Source organism: Muscardinus avellanarius, assembly GCF_963383645.1.
Source record: "Muscardinus avellanarius genome assembly, chromosome: 10".
Classification (NCBI taxonomy): Eukaryota; Metazoa; Chordata; class Mammalia; order Rodentia; family Gliridae; genus Muscardinus; species Muscardinus avellanarius.
In genome coordinates, this window is record NC_137796.1 from 89,872,056 (window position 1) to 89,887,126 (window position 15,071).

At 45.2% G+C, this 15,071-nt stretch overlaps 1 protein-coding gene across 2 annotated transcripts; it reads left to right on the forward strand.

Moving 5' to 3' along the window:
* Nucleotides 1-6,683: 6,683 nt before the first annotated feature.
* Nucleotides 6,684-13,808, forward strand: TMEM219 (transmembrane protein 219; the record flags this gene model as incomplete). 2 transcript variants are annotated; one of them, XM_080704633.1, is made up of 4 exons in its annotated part: nucleotides 6,684-6,944; nucleotides 7,035-7,224; nucleotides 12,141-12,370; nucleotides 13,671-13,808. In XM_080704633.1, the coding sequence occupies 4 exons, from the start codon at nucleotides 6,684-6,686 to the stop codon at nucleotides 13,806-13,808; spliced, it is 819 nt and encodes a 272-aa protein (XP_080560759.1). The 2 variants fall into 2 exon arrangements, with proteins under 2 accessions (XP_080560759.1, XP_080560760.1); XM_080704634.1 differs by having other exon boundaries at nucleotides 6,780-6,944; nucleotides 13,674-13,808.
* Between the last annotated feature and the right edge of the window lie 1,263 nt (nucleotides 13,809-15,071).

Sequence of the window (15,071 nt, forward strand, 5' to 3'; positions counted from 1 at the left end):
CAAGACTCTATTTCCTAATAAAAAAATAAAATAGGAGCCAGGCATGGTGGCACACGCTTGTAACCCCAGCATTCGGGAGGCTGAGACAGGAGGATAGCGTTTCGAGGACAGCCTCAGCTACTTAGTGAAGCCCTTTACAACTCAGTGAGACCCTGTTTCAAACTAAAGAATAAAATACACAGTGGTGGGGAATATAGCTTGGAGATAGAATTCCCCTGGGTTCCATTCCCAGTACTAAAAAAAAAAAAAAAAAAAAAAAAAAAAAAAAAAGGAAGCCAGGAGTGGTGACTTGGGAGGCTGAGACAGGAAGGTCACAGGTTTGAGGCTAGCCTCAGCAACTTAGTGAGACCCTTAACAACTTACCAAGAACCTGTTTCAAAACAAAATATAAAAAGTGTTGGGGATGTAGCTCAGAGGTACATTGCCCCGGAGTTTGATTCCCAGAAGCCCCCTCACCCAAAAAAGTTTAAGTGAGCATTCAGGTTTTTTGTTTGTTTGTTTTGTGTTTTTGGTGATACTGGGGTTCCTGAAAAGCCTTCTACCTCTGAGCTACACTCCCAGACCTATTTAGACCTATTTTTATACTTTTTATTTGGAAACAGGGTGGTCTCTTAAGCCAGCGCGGCTGGCTTCGAACCCTTCTGATCCTCCTGTCTCCGCCTCCCAAGCACAGATTACAAGCGTGCGCCACCACGCCCGGCTAAGTGAGCATTCAGTTTTGTTGGGAGAGAATCCATAGTCAGATTGCAATTCCAGGAGGCCAAGGATCAGGAATACTTTGTCTGCTATTGTATTCCTGTCACAAGGGGGAAGTATAGATTCCTCAATCAGTGGGGTCCTTGGCCTATGTGACAGAAAAGAACTTCAGTCAGACACATAGACAGGGGTTTACTTAGGAAAGTAGAAAATCCACATTCAAGGGAGACTGCAGGCCATCTTAAGGAGAGAGACACCTACGGGGTTTAGGGCTCTTCTTTTATAGGGGGCTCTTAGGAGAGGTGGGCAGGAAGAGTTATGTGAGGATGACCTCAGTCTGGCAGTCTCCAGGCAGTTTCTGGCGTTCTGGTTATCCTTAGGGTCCTCAAGCTGATCGAGGTCTTCATTATCTGACTCATAGATAAGCTGGAGGGTCTCCTAAATTCTAAGTTTCTCAAGTTATTATATCTCTCTGGGTAACAATGCACAGAGCAATTATAGCTTCTTTCAGTTAACTCTAAGATCTATAGATTTTTCAGGAATTTGGAAGAGACAGGCCTGGGAAAGAGAATTCATTTGGGGAGTAAAGGTTGAGCACCAGATTCTTATAGCAAAGTTATATTTTACTTTTCCTTCCTGTCTGTCTCCTTTCTACCTATTTATTTCTTGTATCCTACATCATTCCCAGCTCACAGAATAGAGCCTGGCACCCAAGAGATGTTCACTGGTTGATTGAATGAAATGCTTTCATATTTTCAAGGGGATTTCTAACCATCTCCCCATTTACTTTTATTTTTATTTTTGAGGTACTGAGGATTGAACCCAGGTGAATCTACCTCTGAACTATACCCTCAGCCCTATTTTTTATTCTTAATTTTGAAACAGGGTCTAAATAAGTTGAGGAGGGTCTCACTAAGTAGCTGAGGCTGGTCATGAACCTGTAATCCTCCTGTCTCAGTCTCCCAAATACTAGGATTACAAGTGTGTGCCACCATGCCCAGCAAACTCCCCCCACTCAGTTTTTGACTGAATAATCTACAAGGAAAAATTTAAACAGATCTCTAGGAGAAGATTTATCTGGGCCAGAGATCTAAGAGGAATTTGTCATCATGTACCAATCAATGGACCCTCCCTGATTTCTTTCAGGGACTCGGTGATGATTATCCACTGGCTTTTTGATTCTCCCATTAGGTGTGTCAGGCTTGACTTATAACCCAACTTCTGCCACCTGTCGCACACTACCTGTATAACCTTGGTCAAATTAAGCAGGTTTCCATAGTTACATCCACCTTGGTGGTCTGTTGGGTGGATTACTTCAAAAAGGTTGATATAGTGCTTGGGAGGCTGAGACAGGAGGATCGCACAGGTTTGAAGCCAGCCTCAGCTACTTAGTGAGGCTCTCAGTAACTTAGTGAGACCCTGTTTCCAAATAAAATATAAAATAGGTCTGGGAGCATAGCCCGGAGGTAGAAAGCCTCTGGGTTCCACCCCCAGTACCACAAAAAAAAAAAAAAAAAAGTTGATATAGTGTTGGCGAATTAAAGTGCACAAGTAAGCTGGCATGGTGGTGAATGCTTGTAATCTGCAGATAGCCGGGCGTGGTGGTGGAATCCTCGAGCTTGCAAGGCAGAGATAGGAGGATCGCGCAGGTTCGAAGCCAGCCGCGCACGCTGGCTTAGGAGACCCTGTTTCCAAATAAAATAGGTCTGGGAGTGTAGACTGGAGGTAGAAGGGCTTCCAGGAACTCCAGTACCACCAAAAAAAAAAAAAAAAAAAAGGTTCAAAGATAGTCTCAGCAAATAGTGAGACTCTAATTAACCTAAGGAAACTCTATCTCAAAATAAAAATAAAATAAGGCTGGGGGTATAGCTCGGAGGTAGAATGCCCCTGAGTTCAATTCCCAGTGCCATACACACACACACACACACACACACACACTAAATAAAATAAAGTGCATAAGTAGTCAGTGGCACATAGTGGCACAAGCCTATAATCTTAGGTACTGGGAGAATGAGATAGAAGGATCACAGGTTCAAGATCAGCCTCAGCAATTAGACCCTCAGCAACATAGCAAGACCCTTTTCTTTCTTTCTTTCTTTCTTTCTTTCTTTCTTTCTTTCTTTGCGGGTCTGGGGATGGAACTCAGGGCATTTGACCTCCCAGCTACACCCCCTGCCCTATTTTTTATTCTTTTTAATTTGAAACAGGGTCTCACTAAGTTGCGGAGGGCCTCACTTAGTAGCTAAAGCTGTTCACGAACCACGATCCTCCAGTCTCAGCCTCCTGAATGCTGGGATTACAAGCGTGCACCACCATGTCCGGCAGCAAGACCCTATTTCAAAATGAAGAGGAAATAAAAAAAGCTGAGGGTGTAGCTCAGAAGTAGAATGCCCCTAGGTTCAATCCATAGTAACTAACACACACACACACGGAACTGTCCTAGTGTTTCCAAATAGCGATTGCTGGCGAGGATGTGGGGAAAGAGGAACTCTTTTACACTGTTGGTGGGAGTGCAAAGTAGTTCAGCCGCTATGGAGATCTGTGTGGAGATTCCTTAGAAAACTGGGAATAGATCCACCATTTGATCTGGCTATACCACTCCTGGGTATTTTTCCAAAGGAGTTGAAATCTGAGAACAGCAACATATGCATACCTATGTTCATAGCAACACAATTCATAATAGCCAAAATATGGAACCAACCTAGGTCTCCATCAACAGATGAATGGATTGCAAAATTATGGGAAATACACACAATGGAATTCTATTCAGCCATAAAGAAGAACAAAATCATGCCATTGGCAAGAAGATGGAAAGACCTGGAGAACATTATGTTAAGTGAGATCAGCCAAGCACAGAAAGAGAAGGGACATATGTTTCCTCTAATATGCCCAAACTAGGGAGTATTAGGGATACCAGAGGGACTCCAGATAATGGAGGGGAAACCTCAGCAAAGCTAGAATGGAAGGATAGGAGAGGAAGAAGGATGAGGTTGAAAATGGAGGAGCTACATCAAATATGTGTAAAAGTATGAATATAACATGGTCAACCTGGACACTCATTGTTGGGAGGGGGAAGGGAAGCAGGGGGGGAGAGGGTACCAAGCACAGTCTAAATGTATACCATTTTCAATATGTTCCACATATAAATAAAATTTAAAAAATAAAAAAATAGCAATTGCATCATTTTAGATTCCCACCAAGAGTGTGCCAGTGCTCCAGTTTATCCAAATACTCATCAAAACTGTTGTTTTCTGATTTCTTTTTTTTTTCTTTTTCTTTTTTTTTTCTTTCTTTCTTTCTTTCTTTTTTTTTTTTTTTTTTTTTTTGGTGGTACTAGTGTTCCTGGAAGCCCTTCTACCTCCGGCCTACACTCCCAGACCTATTTTACATTTTTCTTTGGAAACAGGGTCTCCTAAGCCAGCGTGCTTGGCTGGCCTCGAACCTGTGCGATCCTCCTGTCTCTGCCTCCCAAGCACAGGGATTACAAGCGTGCACCACCACGCCCGGCGATTTTTCGATTTCTTGACCATGACTATCCTAATGGGTATGAGATGGTATCTCATTATGGTTTTGATTTGCATGTTCCTAATGATTAGTAATGTTGAGCATCTTTCTTTGTGCTCTTTGGTCATTTGTATAGCCTCTTTGCAAGAATGTTTACACAAGTTCTTTGGCCACTTTTCCGCTGGGTTTCTTGTTTTTTTGTTCTCATCAAGTTGTCTGAACTCTTCATATGTTCTAGACTTTTTCTCGTCAGATCATGATTTTCAAACATTTCCTTTCATTATGTGGGTTGCGTTTTCACTCTGCTGATTATGCCCTTTAATGCACTGAAGACTGTCTTTTTGCCACTGAATGGTCTTGACACCGTTGGAAAAATCATTTGACCACATATGCAGAAATTTTGTGCCATGAACTTTCTTACGTGGTGGTGTAGAAATGCCATGGTCTCACCAGCTGTGGTGGTGCACATCTGTGATCCTTGTACTTGGGAGACTAGGACGGGAGGATCTCAGGTTTGAGGACACCCTCAGCAAGTAATGAGACTCTCATCAGCCTACCAAGATCCTGTTTCAAAATAAAAATAAAATAGGGCAGGGGGTATAGCTCAGAGGTAGAATGCTCCTGGGTTCAATCCTGGTACCACACGCAAAAAGAAAAGAAATGATGTAGTCTCTGCCTTAGAAAGCCACAGTTGAGTTAAATACTCAGATTCTTTCTCAAACACTGTTGTGTACTCAGTGGTCATGGGGCCCATGTTTTCCCACTTCTCTTAAGCTTTCCGTTGAATTGGTGTGATAGATGGTCCCGTATAAGAGAAGCGCAATCTTAATTTCTAGGATGGCTTTCGCAGGGCCACGGACAGAGTCAGGGCTTGAACCCAAAGTTCCTGGCTCCATGTGTCAAGCTATTTCAAGAAAGACAGTGTCATCTCTGAAATGTGGAGAGAAGTTAAACGAAATGATCTCTATTGTAGCCGCCTTGGGGCTCTAGGCTCCTATGCTTTGTGGAGTCGCTAAAAACCAGAGACCATAAATAAGGTGGAAACATTAAGTACTTGGAGAGCGCAGGCTAAAGCGCTCAAACATCACTTTCAGTCTGGGAGGACGTCCTACAGCGGGAGCCCCGCCCTCAGGGCGGACCCAAGTCCTTGGGCGCGGCTGGGTCGTGCTACTGCCGCGGGTGGAGGACGAGTAACAGATAAAAGCCTGCGGCGCGATTCCCGTAGAAACTCTGCTACAGTCTCTCCGGAGACAGACCTGAGGGATGTGCAACGCCATTAGCATTCGCTCGCTTGCCACTTTGGCGTCCCTTCACCTCCCGCAGAGTTACTTCCTCCCCTCTACCCCTCGGTGGGCCCTGCTTTTGGTACGCCCCGACACTGACTCGGCACGGCGTGGCGGGCGCCCGCGTGGCCACTGCGCATGCGCGCCCCGCCGGGGCTGGTGGGCGGGGCGAGCGCGGAGCAGGACCCCGCCCCTCCGCGGGTCCACGCGTGACGTCGCGGGGGGCGCCGGCCTCCTCCGAGCGGTGAGAGCGAGCGGCGGGCGGGCCGGGCGCCGCCGGATCGGGAAGGGATGCGGGTGCCGAGATCCTTCCGGAGGGGGCTTTGGGGAGGAAGGGAGGCCCTTGTGCACCGCCAGCCGCTGACCCTCTGGCTCGGCCGCCTCCCCTCTAGTTTCTCTCCTTCCAGAAATGCCGGGACGGGAGGCAGGGCAGGAGCTGAGCATCTGTGACACTTGCATTTCCTTGGCTTCTTTCTTCTCCCCTTACCCCATATGTTTATCTCCTCGCCTTCCAGATATTGCATTTTCATCAGGCTGCCGCTTCCTGTGTGGGATAGAATACTCCACTGGGAAGCAGGAGATTAGGTTTCAGACCTTGGCCCTACCACTCTCTATATTTTAAAGTCCCAGGGCTCAGTTTCCCCACAGTATTTTTTGCCTCTCTTTGCCTGTGCTTGAGGGCCAGTATGACAGAAAGGAAATGGACATCTGTTGAGTTCTTCCATGGTCAAGTATCATGCAGTCCACCTGGCTGCCACAGTTAACTCTCATGACATGGTATTCATAGAACTCCCGTTTTTAGAGATTCTTAGTTCATAAAGGATAACTGACTTGGTCTCACATAGCTAACAAGTAGTAAGGGGGATTCAGGCCTACCTAGCCGATCAGCTCCAAAGCAAGGACCTTCTAATTAGGCACTTCTCTTGTAATTGGGCCAGGGCTAGACCTCTAGCCCCAGAACAGCTGCTTCCTCTTTCTTAGCTGAGAATCCCCCCCTTCCCGTTTCCTTTTTCTAGCACAGAATGCTCTGCTCTCCTCTGATTATTTCAAAAAAGAAATGTGGCAAATATTTATTAAGTGGTGGAGGGAGATGAATTTTTGGAGTCAAGAGCCTTGGATCTTTGGGCCATGTAACTGACTGGCTGTGTGGACTTGGGCAAGCCCCTTGTCTTCCAGAGCTTTAGCATCCCTTTGCTTAAAATGGGGGAGTGCCTTCTGACCAGCAGGCTCTTGTCCAGTTCTTCCTCGCTGTCCTCCAGCAGGCTCTCCGGGGAGGCCCAGACCCCTCTGCTCCCCATGGGCAGCTGCCAGGCAGGGCACAACCTGCATCTCTGCCTGGCTCACCACCCACCTCTGGTCTGTGCCACTTTGATCCTGCTGCTCCTTGGCCTCTCCGGCCTGGGCCTTGGTGGCTTCCTCCTTACCCACAGGACTGGCCTGCGCAGCCCTGACATCCCTCAGGTAAGTGCCCTCCTGCTCTCCCTTCCTGTGTAAACCTGCGCCTGCTCCTGATCTCGTCTCATCTCTCTCCAACCTTCCTTTTGCACACAGGACTGGGTCTCCTTTTTGAGGTCTTTTGGCCAGCTGACCCTGTGCCCCACAAATGGCACCATCACAGGGAACTGGCCAGGGTCTCACGTCGTGGGCTTACTGACCACCCTCAACTTAGGAGATGGTCCAGACAGGAACAAAACCCAGACCTTCCAAGCCAAGATCCCGGGTAGTCAGCTGGGACTGAAAGGTAAGATCAGGGAGGATAGGCGTCCAGCATCAGAACACCTGGAGCTGGGCCCTGCCTCTGACCTCACCAACCTGTGGTGACCTCTGGCACATCTCTGCGCCTTAGTAACTTCTGCTGTAATAGGGACTACATAGTTTTAGTGACCATGCTGCCCACAGTGTAGGTTTTCTGTTTTTCTGTGTTTCATCTTTCCAGTTCTAAGAGTTTTTTGTCCGTCCCCCCCCCCCCCCCCCGCACTGGTTTTGGAGATTGAACCCAGGAGCATTCTACCTCTGAGCTACACCCCCAACTCTTTTTAATTTTATTATTTATTTACTTATTTTTATGGTACTGGGATGGAACCCAGGGGCATTCTACCTCCAAGCTATACCCCCATCCCTATGTTTTAGTCCTTTTCATGTTTGAAACAGGGTCTCACTGAGTTGCGAAGGGCCTCACTAAGTAGGTGAGGCTGTCTGTGAACTGTGATCCTCCCGTCTCTGCCTCCCGATTGCTGGGATTACAAGAGTGCGCCACCACACCCTGCTTGGAGGTATATCTTAGAGGTAGAATGCCTCTGTGTTCAAGCCCCAGTACCCCTAATCAGAAAAATAGGATTTTGTTGTTATTATTAATTACACACAGTTGGCTGGCTGTGATAGGAATGTATTCAGACTCTGGAAGACCAGTTAGAAGGTGACTGCCATAAAGAGATGAAGAGGGGTTAGAGATGTAGCTCAGTGATACATCTGGCATTTCGGAGGCCCTGGGTTCCCTCCCTAGCACTGAATAAAGGAAAAAGAAAAAAGGAAATAAAATAAGAAGAGCTGAGCTAAGCCAGTGATGCTGTTCTCTCTCTCTCTCTCTCTCTCTCTCTCTCTCTCTCTCCTTCTCTCTCTCTCTCTCTCTTCAGTACTGGGGACTGAACCTGGGGCATTCTACCTCTGAGTTACACCCCCGGCCCGATTTTTTATTCTTTGTTTTGAAACAGGGTCTTACTGAGTTGCAAAGGGCCTCACTAAGTAGCTAAGGCTGGCTGCAAACAGGCAGTCCTCCTGTCTCAGCCTTCCAAGTACTGAAGTTACAGGCATATACCACCATACCTGGCTGACAGTGGTGCGATTTGAGAGAGACATTGGAAATCTGGAATTGACAAGATTTGGTGACTAGCTTTATCTGGGCAATGTAGAAGGGGAGAAGTTGTCCCACAGAGTTTTGAGTTTTAAGTTGTCCCACACTTGAGTTTTTCAGATGTAATTATAGATACTTATTTATAAGTATCTATACTTATAAATAGTACCACATGGTCTTCAACATTATTATCATTAATATTTCTTTTTGCAGTACCAGGGATGGAACCCAGGGGCATTCTACCTCTGAGCTACACCCCCAGCCCTATGTTTTATTCTTTATTTTGTTTTGTTTTGTTTTTGCGGGTCTGGGGATGGAACCCAGGGGTATTCGACCTCTGAGCTACACCCCCTGCCCTATGTTTTATTCTTTATCTTGAAACAGGGTTTTATTGAGTTGCATGGGACCTCACTAAGTAGTAGCTGAGGCTATCTTTGAACCACGATCCTCCTGTCTCAGCCTCCCAAATGCTCGGATTATAAGCATGCACCACCACGCCCGGCATTGTTATTATTGTTATTTTATTAATTTATTTTTTACAGTACTGGGGATTGAACCCAGAGCCTTTTTCATGCTAGGCAAGTACTCTACCAGTGAGCTACATCCCATCCCTATTATTATTATTAGTAGTAGTAGTACTAGTAGTAGTAGTACTGAGGATTGAACCCAGGGGCATCCTCTGAACTACACTCCTAGCCCTATTTTATTATTATTATTTTGAAACAGGATTTTGTTAAGTTGATGAGAGTCTCACTACTTGCTGAGGTTGTCCTTTAACCTGCAATCCTCCTTTCTCAGCCTCCCAAGTACTAGGATTACAGGCATGAACCACCATGTCCAACTTGTTAATGCTTTCCCTAATAAACATCTCTGGTTTCTTAATTTTTGGTATGATGATGAAATCACAGTTAACATCTTGGTATGCTGTGCATTTTTTATTTTAATTCTTTCCTTAGGATTAATTTCTTATAAGTGGTATTACTGAGTCAAAGAGTATAGAAGAAGCCGGGCCTAGTGGTGCACACTTATTTTTTTTCTTTATTTTTATGCGGGTCTGGGGATGAAACCCAGGGGCATTCGACCTCTGAGCTACACCCCCTGCCCTATTTGTTTGATTCTTTATTTTGAAACCGGGTCTCACTGAGTTGCAGAGGGCCTCACTAAGTAGCTGAGGCTGTCTGCAAACCGCGATCCTCTGGTCTCAGCTTCCTGAATGCAGGGATTACAAGCATGTGCCAGCACGCCCGTCAGGATTACAAGTTTGAAGCCAGTGTCAGCAAATTAGTGAGGATGTCAGCAACTTAGCAAGACCCTATTTACAAATAAAATAGGGATGGAGGTATAGCTCAGCAGTAGAATGCCCCTGGGTTCAATCCTCAGCACCACACACACAACAACAAAAAAAAAAAAAAAAAAAGAAAAAAGAAAGAAAAGAAAAGTAAAAGAGGCCCACAGCCGGGTGTGGTGGTTCACGCTTGTAATCCCAGCATTTGGGAAGCTGAGACTGGAGGATCATGGTTCGCGGACAGCCTCAACTACTTAGTGAGACCCTGTTTCCAAATGAAGAATAAAGCCGGACATGGGGGCTCATGCTTGTAATCCAGCGCTTGGGAGGCTGAGACAGGAGGATTGCACAGGTTCAAAGCCAGCCTCAGCTACTTAGTGAGGCTCTCAGCGACTTAGTGATACCCTGTTTCCAAATAAAGTATAAAATAAGTCTGGGAGTATAGCACGGAGGTAGAAAAGCCCCTGGTTTCCACCCTCAGTACCAGAAAATAAATAAATAAATAAATAATAAAAATTAGGGTGGGGATATAGCTCAGAGGTCAAATGCCCCCAGGTTCCATCCCCAAACCTGCAAAAAAAAAAAAAAAAAAAAAAAGGACAGATACAAATAATTATCTAAACCTTAAACTTGAGAGTGCCCATTCATCACATCTTCAACAATTCTTTTTTTTTTTTTGGCGGGTTTGGGGATGGAACCCAGGTGCATTCAACCTCTGAGCTATACTCCCTGCCTATTTTTTATTATTTGGAAACAGGATCTCACTGAGGTGAAGGGCCTCACGAAGTATCTGAGGCTGTCTGCGAACTGCGATCCTCCTGTCTCAGCCTCCCAAATGCTGGGATTACAAGCGCACACCACCTAGCCTGGCTTCTACAAATCTTTTAATTGTTGAATTGTTGAATTTGTTTTCAAATTTTACTGACTTGTGGGCAAGTGCATTACCTGGTTGCTTTATTTTCTCCTAGTGAGGTTAAGCTTCTTCTTACGGGATTCCTGTCCATTTTCAAGTCGTTTGTGGCTGACCTGGTCATACCCTTTGCTCATTTTTTCTTCAGTTTTTTCTTCTTGATTTGTAGATTTTTGTTCTTGATCATAAACTTTCTGTTAATTAAATATATAATAGGTGTTTTCAGGCACTGTTACTTTTAACTTTCATTGTATTCAAGTCTTTAACATTTTTGAGGTGAGGTTTATTATATTTGTTCTTTACTAAGACTTTTGGTTTTGTGTCTTTTGTAGAAAGACCTTCCTCATCTTCTTTCTTTCTTTCTTTCTTTCTTTCTTTCTTTCTTTCTTTGGTGTGTGTGTGTGTGTGTGTGTGTGTGTGTGTGTGTGTGTGTGTGTGGTACTGGGATGGAAACCAGGGACCTTCTACCTCCAGGCCATATCCCCAGGCCTATTTTAGTTTTTTATTTGGAAGCAGGGTCTCGCTAAGTTGCTGAGAACCTCACGGAGTTGCTGAGGCTGGCTTCAAACCTGCAATCCTCCTGTCTCAGCCTCCCAAGTGCTGGGATTACAAGCGTGCGCCACCACGCCCGGCTCTAGATTTTGTTTTATAGTATAGGTAACTCTCTTCTTCTCTCTATCTATGCATATATGTATGTAGCTATGTCTACACACATGTCACTGGGGATTGAACCAGGGAGTTTTTTGTGTGTGTGGTACTGGGGATGGAACCCAAGGGCTTTTCTACCCTCAGGCTACACTCCCAGACCTATTTAATATTTTATTTGGAAACAGGGTCTCACTAAGTTGCTGAGAACCTCACTTAGTAGCTGAGGCTGGCTTCGAAACTGTGCGATCCTCCTGTCTCAGCCTCCCAAGTGCTGGGATTACAAGCGTGCGCCACCACGCCCGGCTCCAAGGTAATTCTACCTGTGAGTTATATCCCTAGCCCTTCTTATTTTGGTATGTAGTGGAAAACTGCTTGCATGCATGCATGCCTGCATGCCTGCCTTTCTTTCTTTCTTTCTTTCTTTCTTTCTTTCTTTCTTTCTTTCTTTCTTTTTTCTTTCTTTCTTTCATACTGGGGATTGAACCCAAAGGCATTCTACCTTCAAGTTATGTCCCCAGGCCAATTCTATTTATTTGGAAACAGGATCTCACTAAGTTGCGAAGGGCCTCACTAAGTAGCTGAGGCTGGCCGTGAACCTGCAATCCTCCTGTCTCAGCCTCACCACGCCTGGCTTCAACTGCTTTTTTCTAAAGGACAAATTAGTTGATACAGACTGACATGGACATTATGTATCTGCCTGTGTCACTACAATCTTGTAAGGTATTGGGATGATTGTTATATTGACTGTAAGCTAATTTTAGTTAAATTGTGTTTGTATTGATACACAGCCATTTTCATTTCTCAATGGTATAAATGGCATCCTTTTTGGAGTGCTTTATTGAGTAGAATCAATGCAAAATGCCTGGTATCATAGGAAGCCTTAGGAATGAATACAAGTCTGACAACCGATGGCTCCTACCCACCTCTAATTTTTTCCCATCTTCTTTCCTGTGCCTCTCACAGGATCTTCTGCAGGAGAGCTGATCCTCATCACAGCCAGAGTGGCCACCGAAAGAACTCCAGGAACCTGCCTGTATTTTAGTACTGTTCCAGGAGTCTTGCCCTCTAGCCAGCCACCCATAGCCTGCTCAGAGGATGGAGCAGGGAATACCACCCTGAGTCCTAAGACGGGTGAGGAGTGTGTCAGAGTCTGGAGCCACGAAGGCCTTGTGCTCACCAAACTGCTCACCTCGGTAAGAGCCTTGGGTTGATCCTTGGATTTTTGTGGATGTTGCTGTGTCTTGAGAGTTCCAGAAGGCAATTTTACCTCACAGAAGAACAGGCTTTTTAACCCTGCTTTAGAGGCTTTGTAACCTAGCACAAGTACCTGGACCTCTCTGAGTCTCAGCTTTCTCATCTGCAAAACAGAAAACATGCTCTCTCTTAATTCCAACAAATAAGGGTTGAATGAGAATGACTGTAAAGTGCTCAACTCAACTCCCAGTATATAATAGAGACTTGATAAGTGAGAACTGTTGGCTACTGTCTTTCAATAAAGTAAAACAGAGTCTCTACCTCAAAGAAATTCAGAAGCTATAATAAGATGCAGAATGGACTAATTGCTATCATGGAGATGTGAGCAAAATGGTATACAAATACCAAGTAAAGAGCAATTAACCCTTAACTGGAACATTTCTGGATAAGGCTTCCCAGAGAAGGTGGCATTTATGAAAAACAATTGTGCATAGTTGTTTATAACATACAAAGTGATTTCGGGTTCATTATCTCACTTGATCTTAAAATAGCCTTTTGAGGTAGGAGCTATTATCCCAGCTTACAGATGAGGAAACAGGTTTGGAGAGAGAGTGTTGATAGTGCCCGGGGCCACACAACTGGTTAAGCAGCAGAGCCAGGATTGCACCCACGCCTCTGCCTCATCAGGATGAACTTTAAAGAAGGAAGGTTTGGGCAGGAAGTGCTGGCGAGGGGAAGTACAGGAGCAGAGACCCAGGGATCACCTTTAGGAAGACTCCATGATGAGGGGCTTGGAGTGACTTAGAAGAGACAGGAGAGATGGCAGTGGGTGCTGGGGTGGCACTCTCAGGGCCAGGTTGCTACAGCTTGACTCTGAAATGGGGCCACAGAGGGTTCTTAAAGGAAGCCCACACTGGTGCTGGGTGAGGAGCATAGGGTTAGAGACTGCTGCATATCGTCCTGCACACTGGAAAGGCCCAGGCGGAGCACCACCTGGCACTGCTGCACAGTCTTTAAAATGTGGACAATAGTGAACTTTCCAATCCCAAGGAGTCATATTGGGAGTTCAGGCTGTGGCTGGTCAAGAAAGCAGTGTGTAAACCATCAAGATAGATGTTAACCTGAATACCTGAATAAAAATGACATTTTCCCTCTAGCGGCTCCTTAGCTGTGGAGAGGCCTCCCCTCATGGAGGCTTCTCTCCCAGCTCATGGGCTGGGAACAAGACGTCTTCCTGAGGGAAGAGTCCCTCCCTTCCCTCTTCCAGCATTTCCCCTTCACCCCCTGTGCCTGCCCTAGGAGGAGCTGGCCCTGTGTGGCTCCAGACTGGTGGTTTTGGGCTTTTCCCTGCTTCTCCTGTGTGGCCTCCTCTGCTGTGTCACCGCCGTGCGCTTCCACCTGCGCCGTGAGGCCCACTGGTCCAGAACCCGGCTCTGAGGGCACCGGCCCAGCTCCTGCTGTGTTCTCAGGTGAGGTTCCTTGCTCCAATCCCATGGGAATAGGGGCTGGGGCGGGGATGGCAATCGTAATGGATCCTTGGAATCCATCCCAAAACTCTACTCAACTACATCTATCTATATAGGAACTGGAAACAATTTATACCATCGACATGCAACATTTTTTTAATTTTTCCTTTTTTATTATGAAATAATTAACACTCAGGAGAATAGCAAAAAAGAAAAACCATAAAAGTATAGCTCTGCAAATTATTATAAAGTGAAAACTTATAAATACCACCCAGAGAAAAAGTCAAATATTATCAGCAACCTAGAGCCTATATCCTATCTTTTTTTTTTTTTTTTTTTGGTACTAAGGATTGAACCCAAGGCCTCAGCTACTTAGTGAGGCCCTTTACAACTCAGTGAGACCCTGTTTCAAAATAAAGAATAAAAAATAGGGCTAGGGGGTGTAGCTCACAGGTAGAATACCCCTGGGTTCCATCCCTAGTACCACACACAAAAAAAGATTTACCCATCATAGCTGTCATTCATATCCATGCTTTTTGGCAATAATGGTGAATTCAGAGTTTAGTATAATTATTTGTCCTAGATATGAATCATGTTTGCCTTGTTTTTGTCATGAAATAGTTACCCAGCTTTTAAAATTTTTTTTTCAGTACTGGGGCTTGAACCCAGGGGCATTCTACCTCTGAGCTACATCCCCAGACCTATTTTTTGTTTTGAAGCATGTTCTCACTAAGTTGTGGAGGGCTTGCCTTACTAAGTAGCTGAGGCTGGCTGAGAACCTGTAGTCCACCTGCCTCAGCCTCCCAAGAATTGAGATTACAAGCATGCGCCACCTCGCTTGTAAGCTGGCTACCCAGCTTATAATGCAAATTTTGTAAAATTCAATTTGAACAGCTCAAAAGAATCCACTGATGCCCATTTATTGGGCATATACTATTTGCCTGAGCACTTTACATGTGCCCTTCCATTTAGTCATTGTCGCATTTAGAAAAAGTTGATCCTGTTAACAAGATCTTTGGCGGGAATTAGTTTCACAAAGGCGGCAGGGATTGGAAAACATGTTGGCGAACTAGTTCACAGGTCAGCTCATCAAGGGCAAAAAAATATTCCTGCAAAAAATCTTCATCCCATCAGGTGGTTCTGACAATAAAGTCATATTTTATGCATCCAGCTAAGCCCAATTTTATTTTATTTTATTTTATTTTTGCAGTACTGGGAATTAAACCCAGGGGAT